General features: G+C 38.3%; 1 protein-coding gene across 1 annotated transcript; it reads right to left on the reverse strand.

Annotated features, from left to right (window-relative positions):
- Positions 1-2587: 2587 nt before the first annotated feature.
- On the reverse strand, positions 2588-12615 carry LOC104830255 (chromosome unknown open reading frame, human C5orf30). The gene is made up of 2 exons (XM_010565040.1): positions 12592-12615; positions 2588-3901 (listed from the first exon to the last, which is right to left on the reverse strand). Exon 2 carries the CDS (start codon positions 3878-3880, stop codon positions 3257-3259), a length of 624 nt encoding a protein of 207 aa, XP_010563342.1. The 5' UTR covers positions 3881-3901; positions 12592-12615; the 3' UTR covers positions 2588-3256.
- Between the last annotated feature and the right edge of the window lie 15 nt (positions 12616-12630).

Genomic DNA, 12630 nt, shown 5'->3' on the forward strand with positions numbered 1-12630 from the left:
TTTAATTTCTTCAAAGGCAAATTATACAGCCTGACACCACCTAACTTTACTGAAACTAACCAGCTGACATTTCTGCAGATGTTGTAGATATTGGAAGTTTTTATCCAGCTTATAGCCTTTCTGCCCTTCTCTTGTAATTCTTCTTAAAAGTTACACTTGTCCTCTTCTCTTATTTGCCCACAAAATAATGAAATTATTTATGCTCCAAGCCCTGAACCACTGAGAACCTTTCTCCATGTCCAGACAGCAACATCTGCATTTTCAGCAGTTTAATAACAACCTTTCTCCATTCTTCTGGTCTTCCCAGCAGGAAAAAAACCCCACATCTAGAACAGCAGTTTCAGAAAATTCTAAAAGCTCATCTGCTACTTATTTTGCAATATGGTCTAGTAGCCCTAGCCTGCAATTAACAATCCCCACTAAAGTAAACATTCTCAGCCAGAGAGATCATCACCCAAGAGAACCGAGTCTATGTCAGAATACAATGGATGGACAAAAAGAAGGTAAAGGAAACCGTAAGGTCAGTTAGGTACTGTGTACAGCTGTAAATACAAACCATAACACTGCAGGACAGGAGTAGTTACAAGTTTATACCTGAAATGAAGAATGAAAACACTGAAAGAATGTATTTCACTCCAATCCTTTTTGGTGTATTTTTTTAAAAAATGCTAGCAGTGTGCCTGAATTTAAGATCTGCCTCAATATCCCAGCTTACACATTTGTACTTGATTCCAGATCTGCTTTGGTGTTAATGGTCTGTTAAATGGAATATTTGTGTTACTACACTGTATCATTTCTACCTTCACTCTTTTAATCCCCTGGAAGATATATAAACCAACAAGGAAACATTTTTTGATGCCTTTTTTTTTTTCCCCTTTTAATTTATTACAAGAACAGCGAGAACTCACTTTGAAAGGTTAGTATTGTTCATATTCAATTTCATTTTAGTAGTCTGGAGAACCATCTCATCTTTGATTTTAATAAACTAGTTTAATGGAAGACATTATAAGCAGAAAAAATAAGACAGGATCAAAAGCTTTCATTTGGCTGAGATTTTGCTTAATTTGGAGGTAAAAATCAGGAACTCCTTGTGGATATAAGAGTTCTGATAACATTACAAACCAAACTTGCAAAACATTGGGCTCTTGAATGATGATATGCTATGAGAGCTGCAAGTGTGTATGAGTCAAGCAAACAATATTACCATGTGTAAGCACCTTCACAAGCAAATCACCAGATGAAGTACTAACACATTTTTTATGTTTGAACTTGGCTAGATAGCTATCAGCCTCTCTATCAGTGTCGCTATACAATTACAGCACAGGATGACATTAGAAACATGCACAAAATATTAACAATTGCATGGCCCATTTCCTGAAATAAAGTAACAAACCTAAGCAATCTATTTCACAGAAGTCCAAGATCCCTGCTTGAAAATAATTTTTAAATGATCCCTGGTCTAAAGTTGTATTTTTCAAACGTCCTTTTTCCTACACAGCAAGACTCCACAACAATAGGTGCTTATACCACCCTTTTTATTTTTCAGCCAGAAATACAGTGTCATAGGGTATTTCAATAAACAGTGGTGTTTATTCCTTAAACAAACCCCCCATCTCTTTGGCATCTGACCATATTTTGTTTTTCAAACTGAAGACTATATAGGAACATTTTACTTTCAATATCATTGTTCAATACATTAAATTTACACAGGTGTAGTTAACTTTTAAAAATACACATCAGTTTGTTGCAGAGATTCTAGTAAACCTAAAAAAAGATAATCAAACCAGCAAAATGCAGACTACAGGGCTGCCTTCATTTACAACTGTGGTGTAAGTACAGAATGAGAAGAACCCTTCATTTTCCACAGCGCATGCACTAACTAGTGCTTTCTATTTGTTCTGTGCAATAAACAAACAAACCCCCCCTTAATTCTACCAGAAAAAACTGATCAAATAATTTGTTTCAAAAGAATGTGATCTTATTTAACTTCTTCTGCAGAGGTCATCAGCCAAAACCAAGCTGCACACTGCTTCAGTACGAGATTGCACCTAAAAAACCAAAAAGTCTGAAAACTATTTTTCATTTTTAAACATAAGTTACTACAGTGTTTTAAATATATCTAGGAATACAGCTGTCAAAACTGCATCTGATGTCATGTTCGGATAAAAAAAAACCCTTAAGTAACAAAAGTAAGCCAGTGTATTCAAGCTACTCTGTTGAATAATCCAGGATCATCTCTTCAATGCTGATACAGAAATACTTCACTTGCACTCAAAAAAAAACAGTCTTCCAGACCTCAAGTCTTCAGTGCCTCAAATCAATTGAATTTCCAAAGCAATGCTGAAGTTATTTGACACCTTCCATTACTATACATGATACAGAAGTAATGAATTAAAATAAAATCAAAACCGTTACTGACATACCATTACAGTCACTCCTGTGTATTTACTGGAATATGCAGTGAATCCTTGTTTGTGTGTCAAGATAATGTAAAAAATAAATCTCACTAACAAAAAATAAAAGTCTTCACTCCCCAAAAGCTTTGTTTTTAATAACCCAGATACTTTTCCAGAACAAGTTTTATAGAAGAGAGGAGGCAGAACAATTACTTCCATGCAGAAACTAAAAGATAATTTAATAGGATTCAAGTAGCAAAGGTTTGTTTTATGAGTGAATCTCACCAGTGCAAGCGTAATTTGAAAGTGTTTGAACTGGATTGTTTAAATAGCAAGTGATCCAATTTAGCCAAGCTCACTTCCCTCTCCATGATGTAAAAAAATAATACATACTTTTTACTGTAGAATACAGGAACAAAAAGTAAAACCAAAAACCTCCTAAACTTGAGTACTTAACCAAGAGCAGTTTCTAACATCAAGCCAAAATTAGGAACAACCAAGCAGACGTCACTGATTTTTTTGGTGTTAAATTACTGTAAATACTAGATCTAACTGTACAAAAAAAAAAATAATCCCACCCCCCAAACTCAAAAGCTATTTTTTTGTTAAAGGTGTCCAAAGAAATATCCACTAGTTGCAGTCAAATTTGCATCAGAAGCTGCTTGCTCAGGAAAGATTTCTCCCTCTAAGTATTTGTAACACATTGCATTGCCAAGATTCTATTCAAATAAATTACCTTCTGGTAACATTTAGCTGATACAACCACCTACAATGTGGACAGTCATGTGCACACTACAACAGTGGATTTTTGCAGCAACAGAGAAATAATCAGAAATTGGTTCTGAATTTGACATGATAGCTCATGTGTTATTTCTTGTAAACATACGGTCCCCTCTAAGGGTAAGGTGTTGGAGCTGGTATTGTAGCACTTCTGTGTCAGCAGGTTCCTTAATGCTCATTTTGTCTAAATTGAGGTAGTCCAGGGATTTTGAATGAGCCCTTTTACCTTTTAAAAGGCAAAAAGGCAGGGGACCATGAAGTGCCTTGTAAGGTTCATATGGTAAAGCCTTAGTGCATTTATCCCCTGAGCTAGGCATCCGTCTCCTCCTCCTTCCATTTACTGCTGGGATCTCATATGGCTGATAGTACCTACTTCTAGTTTTGTACAAACGGGAAGAACGTGTAAGTCCTGAATCAAGCTGCCTGGAGCGCATGTTCGGCCCGGATTCCCCTTTATTCTCTTCACTTCCTGTACACTTCTGGGCTAATTTTAGCAGCTCCTCTCCAGTCGTGAAGCCAACCAGGTAGTTAGAATCCATGTGAAGGATCTGATATCCCGCAACCGTCCGTCGCATTGGTGAGCAGGGGGTACTGGAACAGCGGGGCTTCTCTGCTTCCATTCTGCCTGCAGGACTCACCTCTGCAAGAGGCACAGGGAGGGTGGATAGGGTAGTTCTGGACTCTCCGTTTATATCAACTTCCATTTTAAACACAATGCTATCCTCCTAAAAATAAAACAGAGCTCGATCAGAAATAGAGCCTTTATGCAACATGGGGAATTAAGAGAGGATCGCAGAAATAAAATTTTTGTATCACCCAGAAGTCATGACCAGTACTTCTCTATTCAGCCTTGTCTTACGCTCTGCAGGGCATTGCATAACAAAACTATCAACCACAACTGCCTTTTTAAATTATCTTGGGTGGGTTTTTAAAAGATACCATAAATATACTCCTGATATTCCTAAACATTAAAAACATTCTTGACTAGTACTGTACACAAAAAAAGAAGCATCTTTCCAGTCTATTTTTTAATCCTTTTAGTCCATTTGATTCCTCATAGCCCCCCACCTCTGAGGCCTTCTGCATCCATTAGCACATCCACAGCAACTTCTCCCATATTCAGCTGTGTATTTTTTCTATTGACAATAATCTCGGTAAACAAAGCTTTTAAAAAATGTGTCTAAGAGCTAGTTCCTCAGTCAGGCATGACCACAGACCAGGCGTGATCTTCTGAGGGTAATACAATGCTTCCCTCTTCCAGATGTGAAAACAGCTTGCTTTAGATTCAAAGAATGACATCCTGGCTGTTCGACAACTGTCTTTATAGGTCATCAGCAATGCCCGACCCCCCCAAAAACCCACACCATCTTATTCACAATCAACCAAACAAACTCACAGTATTTTATTCTAAAGTATAGTATACTAGCATTTAATGAATATAGCATATGTTTCTTATAAGCATCTTAAGAATAACCAGTATTCTGAATTTTATGGTATTTATTTGTTTTTCTATTTCTTTTGGAAATGGACTATTTTGCCCTGACCTTTCTTCCCTCATGACTACTCCAAATACATCATTTGGTGCCTTTACAGATACAACTGTCTACCACAAGCCATTACCATCTCTAACATGGAAAGATAAGGTCAATATCACCACAAGTGGTGATCACACCAGCGGATGCCAAAACACAGAAAAGGGTTAATTCTTTCCACTTTGTTTTCAGCACCATCTACACCATCTGGGTGGCACAGCTACTTCACAAAATAGAAAGGTCACATTTGTTCCCAAATCCATGCTTCCTTGTCAGCCTCACCTTTGCTCTAAACTGTAGCTAGTGGCTCTCTAGCCAATATAGTTCACAAAAAATTCAGCATAGCTTTGTAATGTTTAAAGGCAATGAGACTCAAAGAAGAAAGGAAAGTTAGTATGCAAGTGTCAAGCAGAAACACAATTCTGAATTTCATTATAGATGACCGTAAACCACATTCAAAAGCTCAGTAATGTTTCACAAATGAGACTGACTTAAACCATGCTATTATCAGTTTGCAAACTTTTAAAGCTGCTACTTGCTGCCATTCTGAGGTTTAGAAGGTCACAGGCTGAGTAGCAATGATGCAACAAACAAGGGAATACTTTATTCAAACTTCTGCAGTTAGGCCCCCCCCCAATCCCATCAAGATTAATCTCTATTCATTTGTCTTAAAATAAGGGGGAAAGCTGTGTGCAAATCTCACTTGCAAAAGAAAATAATCTAGCCTCACGAAAAAATTCAGCTTACCTTGTTTCTGTTCAGGGACTGGGAAGGAGCAGTTTAAGTAATGTTCCCATCTCTGCTTCCCTGCTTAGCCTCAAATCAACCTGCTGCTCCCTATGCTAATAAACTAGCAGCAAACAAAATCCCCATAGTTTTGCTGAAGAGGATTTTATTTGCCACTGGTGAACTTCTGTTATGGAGAGACTATTACTAATGTTCCTTTAGTCTTAAAGGTCCTTCTTCCATTCTCACAATCGTGGTCTACTTGGGATTCTTCATTACCAGTTAAGTGTAGCATTGCTTTTACAGATACAAAGATACATTTCATCCAGTCAGCTTTTAAGCATTTTGAGTTTAACAATACAGGTAATACAGGAAAAGCTAAATAAAGAATTAAAATACTGAAGCAAACCAAACACCAAAATTTTTCACTAAAAAACCATCCACATAAAACTTGAGAATGTTGCCTGTTGTATTTAACTGACTTTGAAATATATTTATGGAGTCAATTAAAACTTTCAGAATAGCAGAAGCAGTTGTTGTTTCCTACTTTAGCACTGTATGAGACAATAAATACAGTAAGGTTTCAGCCACTGAGTCAAAGATATTCATGACAATTCCTTAAGTAGAAAGTATAGATCCTCCACCATCAGGAACCATGGTTTCTGGAGGCATAGCACAGAAAAATTTTGCATTAAAACTTTTTGCTACCCTGTGGTTTTAGCCAAGAAACCTAAATATTTAACTGTTCCTGTTCTTGTAATTCCCTATTTTTACCCTGCAGTTCAGAAATCTTTCCAGTAATCTTCTATAAAGACTAAACCTATTCTGTTAAAAAGCTGAAATGTTGCTAGAAAAAAATACAAGTGCTCAAAAAAGTATAAATAAAATAGTCATACAGCAAGGTTAGAAATGAATCATATTATCTTGTCACATATAAACAGCAACAACAATAAAAACCCCAAACCAACAATCACTTGCCACAACAATACGTGCCCTAAGGAAAGGGAGGGAGGAAGAGATGTCTTCATGCACTTTTTGAGTAAAGAAAACCTTACAAACTTGAAAGCAACACAAAGGCTTTTCTCAGGACACAGCTTTTAAAATTAATTTACTTCTGTTTGAAACATGGGCATGTGCCGTGGTAACAAAAAGCAATCAACTCTGAAGAATAACTACAAGCAGGGGGGAAGGAGGCAGGAGTTCACTGCCCATTACCCCTCACTGGCCAAAAACAGTACAAAGGAAAATCAGAGCAGAAAAGCCTTCAAGTCAGCAAGCTCCAGCCTAGTACTTCAGCTTGAAGCCACAGAACTTCCATTTCTGCGCTCCAGTGTGAAGAACAACCCTAAAAACAAGAAATCCAACAGAGACTCAAAAGCAACAGTAGCATCAGAAGCTCAAGGCAACAGCACTGCTAGCTGGTGAGAGGAATGACTGGCCAGCTCCACAGGCAGAGCATCCAAACTCAGCATCTAGGTGTTCAGCTGTTCTTTCCCAACAATTTTAATGTGAGTTAACTCAAGCTGCCATATGGCTTCAACATGCTTCATCTCCTTACCTGGCAAAAAAGGATAGAGAAACATCATTTAGAAGACTTCTATGAAAGAGAATCATTTGAGAGATTCACAGTGGGTGTAGATACCACCACCTACAAATACATACTTAAAACTTTTAGATTGCATTTTTAGGTCATTTCTGTGGCTATATGCATTAGATGACTACTATTATGTTCATTGCTGTGCAGTGGTGTAAGCTCATCAGTAATTCTCAGCATCAATTATAATACTGAAAAAACAGTACTTCAGTTTAAAAAGATTATTTCTTCAGATCACAGCTGCCTTGTCTTCTTGCTTCTCAAAGAGAATGACGACTGAGTGATGCCAATTCAAGACTTTATAGTTCAAGATTTACTCTAGAATCAAAACAAGAAGAGGAGCAAGATGGCATATCCTTTCCTTTGCTACTTCACATATTTAAAAAATATGGAAAATAACTGAAAATAACAGTTACCAAGAGGATTCACTCAACCAATACACTCCAGAAGTTCTTCCAGAATACAGCTCGCTTCATTAAGATTGTACAAGATTTTATTGATTCTCTCTGTATTATAAAGCAGGCTCTGCATATAAATTAGTCTGACCCAATCCAGCTAAATATTGAGAAAATTGGCTAAAATATGGAGAAGAGGAATAATGAACAGAAATACGAGGTTAACTACCATAATTCATAGTATTACCTCAAAGAAATCATAAATATGCTTGGGATAGTTCTTCGAGGGTAAAAACATCAAAACCTCCACATTTCGCAAACATAAAGGCTTTCCAATTATCAAATCTTTCACAAAGGTGTCAGATACCACTTAAAGATTAGCATGGGACAAACAAAATAAAGTCTACATTATTTTGAAACCACCACAATAAGTTGCTTCAGCAAAAGAACTGGTTCTCCGTAAAGTCGTGTTTCCATTGTTACTTATCTTCCTAAGTAGAATGTGTACAGATTTGAGAAGATGCCTCTTTTTAGGATGAGCATTAAATTTCCATCCATCCAACTACTGATTTTTTTTTTTTTAAGAACAGATTGTGTTTGTTCCTACATGCCAAGCCTAAAGGTAGTACCATTTGTGAAGAACCACAAAGATCTCCCTCATTGATAAAATGCTCATAATTGCAATAAGGAGACGGCAGAATGAAAAGATGGCAAGACTCAGTGATACCAACTCTGTAAAAGAGTCAAATGTATTGGAAACAGATATCAAGCCAGTTTTGACACTTCCCCTTCTCTGTGCTGCCATTACTTAATATATATAATGCACTTAAAAGATACAATGTTTGTCTATCAAACATCAGGAGTAAGTAAAGTCACCTAGCATGTGTGGAGCCAGCACGCATTTTTAATTATTTCAATTGTCTCTGTTTGTGAAGGGGAGGAATAAGGTCTATATCCTTCCCCTTGCAGCCTGAAAACAAAATTCACAAACATATAGTATATGCTCTTGGAAATCCCATCTTGTTTATTTGTCACTAAAATATGATGATAGAATTATGTACTTGTAGAGCAACGTTTTCCGGAAATAATTATTCCCAATCCGCAACTAAAACAAGTGAAATATTTAGTTGAAAGGGAAAAAATCAAGCTCAAATTCAGCTGTGTAAGAGTATTCACAAAGGTGCCACATTTCTCTTTCTAGAGCTGAGGCAGCCAGGCCACAGACATCGAGATGTATGCAGCTTGTAGGTTCTTCCAGTGCAAGCTGGCGATACTGCTGAATATACTGCCAGAGCCAGATGGTTATTTCTAGCCATGCTCTTTACTTTCAGCTGAAGGAACTTAAGACTAATGTTGCTCCACCATGCTCTTGATGGTCTTCTATAATAGTTGTGTTATGTTTTACAGACTGACACCATGTTTGTAGAGACAGAAAGGGGAGCGGGGTGTGGGTCGTCATGGAATTCACAGAGAACAAGCTCATGAAAGGTATCAATAAACTATACAGATTCTTCACCAACTCTTGCTGGTCCTTAGGAGAAATTCCAAACTACTCTAAGCTAAAGAAAATGAGAATGGAAGTAATATTAAATTGTTGTACCACATGAGACAACATTCAGATGGAGTAGAACAAAGTTTAGCACAGATTTTTTCTCAAAATTACATGCAAGAAAATGAAATTATACATATCCTGCAAGCCTTAAGAATACAGAAAAATGGATATCACTGAATTAATAAAGCCAATGCAATAACTCCAGGATATGAAGTAAAACAACAGTTCACAAAACAACCAGTAAAAATGAAAACTACAGAATAGTGTGTGTGTGTTTGTGTGTGTATGTGTGTGTGAGGTTCTTGTCAACAGGTGAAGTATTAAGCCCTTCAGCAATCCAGTATACTGTACAATAAATATCACATTGTTTATACAGAACAAGTAATTATTAAATGTTTTGCAAAAGAAGATTAAATCAATTTCTAATAATATGTTCCTATTGCAAAAAGCAAGAACTATTTAACCAGTTTGTTAATTCTTGTCATTAATGCAGCTTTAAACAGAAAACAATTATGATCCAGGAAACTACCTTTTAAAAGTGAAGAGGATCATCAACGCATTACCAAGGAACTACAACTGGCAGCTCCAGCAACTAGTTTAGACCAGATCAGCACGACAGAGCATACAACTTACACAGAACAGACACAGATGGAATTTCAAGAGTAGGTTCAGGCTAATGAATTTTGTACGAGCAGACTTAGCAAGCAGGGAAAGTAAAAGAAAACGTTGCAAAAGAAGGCCATTTAACTTCTGACATCTCTTTGCTGAGCAATATCAGATGGAAGTGTTTAACAGAGGGTAACTTTTCTGAAATTAATTTAGAGTCTTTTAAATAAACAATGCAACTTCCTTGCTGGGTGGACTCACAGATGAATTCTTCCCCCCCAACTCCATCAGTAAGCCAATGCTCCTGGCCAGCATAAAGATACCTGTTTACTATCAGTACTCATCAAAAGATGAAATAATGAGACACATGTAAAGAAGCTGATGCATATTGTAAAACAAATAATTTTTATTCTTTAGTTCGTTAGTGAGTTAAAATAATATTTTCTTTATAATTGCATTTTATTTCTCTGTATTTTTGATTTTCATCTTCTCACCAACCAAAATCTAAGTTTCATTTTCGAAGTTCCCTTCTCTCCAGTTTCAGGACAGCCCACTTGGAAAAAGACCCACACCACAACCTGACTTATCCACAAAAATTAAATTTCCTTTTTAAAATAATAAAGATAGGAAAAAAACCCTCAAACCCAGAGTTTTTCAAGTATTACAGATTTTACTGAATAAATACTGATTTTTGTCTTTAAACAATAAAATGCTAATGGGAATAAGGGTCTCCATTGTTTTTGTGTCAGAGAAGAAATGCATGTTTGGTAGTACTCCATACTGCCACGTCTGAAAATACAGCTCTGCAGATATTATCATGAAACTATCGATCTAAACAATAACAATATTATATTCAGCTTTTGACTAGGAACAGCTATTCAAAGAAAGATAGTAGTTAAAAACAAGACCTACTCAAATATTTCTGGAAAATATGTTTAATCAATGCAATTTTTTTTTTATTTTATTTTTTTAACTGAAGCACTTTAAATGACTAGTTCTTTGTCTTAACTTGATACAATCTGCATCAGATATTTAGGCATTTGTTGGAAAGGTGTCTCATTCACTTATACCACCCACATTGCTAAAGGTCATTTCCTCAACCTTACTAGAGTTACATATATAACGGCTTAAAGTTTTGTTCTCTGCCTCCTTCTCAAATGCTCCTTCCCATACTTAAAACAGTTGGGTTTAGGTAGCATTAAGTGCAATGCAAGTATGGAATAAAAAGCCCAAGAGCACATGCAGGTACAGTAAATTTGTATTAAACTTACCACTAGTGTGACTGGAATACTCAGTTAATCTGAGTTTACCATAACATACTGCATTTGCATATGATTATGCATGCCTGGTGGCCAAGCCGGCAGCATAATGCTGGTCAAAGAAGAGATTATAAAGAAAGCCATGCTACAATGTTGGTACTGTTACGCAAGAACTTAATTTCAGTGATCGCACTGCTATTGCCTCACTTCCCTCTGTTTCAATGTCACTGGGAGAACCACCCTCCTCCATCTTCATGACTCTAACAAGAGCTCTTCCACAAGGAGAAAAAAAAAAAAAAATAAAGCAAGCACACCACGTAAGACAGAATATGGTTCAAAATACAACAACAGCAGCAGGGTGGTGGGAGGAGAAGCTTTCAGTAAGGAAGATGACTGGAAAAAAGTAAGGAGGAGAATCAGTTCTGCACATTTCTACGCCCGTGGCAAAACAAAGCATCAGTTCTGCAGTCCTCACTACACCCCTCCTGGAAATGCTCCAAGGACTCTTAGTCTATTCAGGATGAGCTGTGCCAGAAGTCGGCCAACTACTGGTAAAAGCAGCAAGTCCTTCCCCCCATCACAGACCCTCTCCATTACTCCCACTGAGATCTGTGTAACTGCAGGCTTCTGCCTTTGATTCATTTCCACATGCAGCTATGCAAGCATGTATGTATGTATGTATGTACAGCGACAGACTGCTCCACTCTAGAGAGCACACTAACAAGCAAAGTTACGTTCATAGAAAACATCTACAAATGCACATCATTTGCTATTTCCTTTATACTAGGTACATACACACATTTATGCCAGCTAACCCCTCTATGTAAAATAGCATTTAAATAACTTATATATAAAGAAATTAAGACCTGAGATTATTTTCCTACATATCTGTAGACCACTCGAAACAGTGCCGCAACTGTTCAGACGCTCCCCCAAGTATCTTAATACACAGAGACAGAATGAGCAAAAACACGCCTGCCAATAAACCAAAGCAGCTTAGCAAGCTTCATACTCTGTGAAGTAACACTTTAATGCACGTCAGAGCGCACAAATGCAATCCACGAGTATCACGGTCAGTACAATCAACATTTAAACAGAGCTTTGAGCCTCCGTTTACCCGTCACTAAGCAAGGTTTATTACAGAGAAATACAAAGTTACCGATAGGAAGCTGGGCACTAGTGCCCTTTGTTACTATGAGACCGAACAGTAAGGTCATACTCAGGTTTAGCACTTGCCTAAGAGTATTAAGAACAGCGAGGGGACTGCTGTTGGTTGCAAGCTGCAACTGAAGAGAGCTGTAAAACGGTTACGAACGGATAGAGGTGCTAACAGGTGAACTACTCTTGGCTTCTCCGCCGTTTACAGTGTTACTAGCGGCTGGCACAGAAAGCGCACTTGAGCAACCTCACCGCAGGCTCCAGGCCCTACATGACAATTCCCCAGGCTTCCTTCCGCACGGGGGTACCGGCACTAACACCCTGGTTTCGTCCTAGACCCGCCCGGGCAGCTCCACCAACGCTTCTGCGGTGCTCCCCGCAGACTTCCGCTGCGTCCAGCGGCTGCGGCTGGGGGAAGCGAAGCAGCCGCGTGCTGGCAGCGCGGGATACACGGGCCTGCGGCCAGCGCGGGGCCCGCCGCTCGGCCCACGGGAAAAGGAGAGGCGGGCGGGGGACACGCACCAGGACCTCCGCGCTGCGGGGGCGGGGAGAGTGCGTCTTAGGCGCCGCCGGAGCCGGGGTCCGGCCTTCACGCGGCTCCCAGGCCGGCAGCGGCCCCGGCGCCGCTGCGA

This window comes from Haliaeetus leucocephalus, unplaced genomic scaffold, assembly GCF_000737465.1.
Source record: "Haliaeetus leucocephalus isolate CR32 unplaced genomic scaffold, Haliaeetus_leucocephalus-4.0 Scaffold185, whole genome shotgun sequence".
In the NCBI taxonomy this organism is placed as follows: domain Eukaryota; kingdom Metazoa; phylum Chordata; class Aves; order Accipitriformes; family Accipitridae; genus Haliaeetus; species Haliaeetus leucocephalus.

Coding starts and splice junctions, on each gene's coding strand:
- LOC104830255 (XM_010565040.1), bottom strand. CDS start 3,880: ATGGAAGTTGATATAAACGGAGAGTCCAGAACTACCCTATCCACCCTC.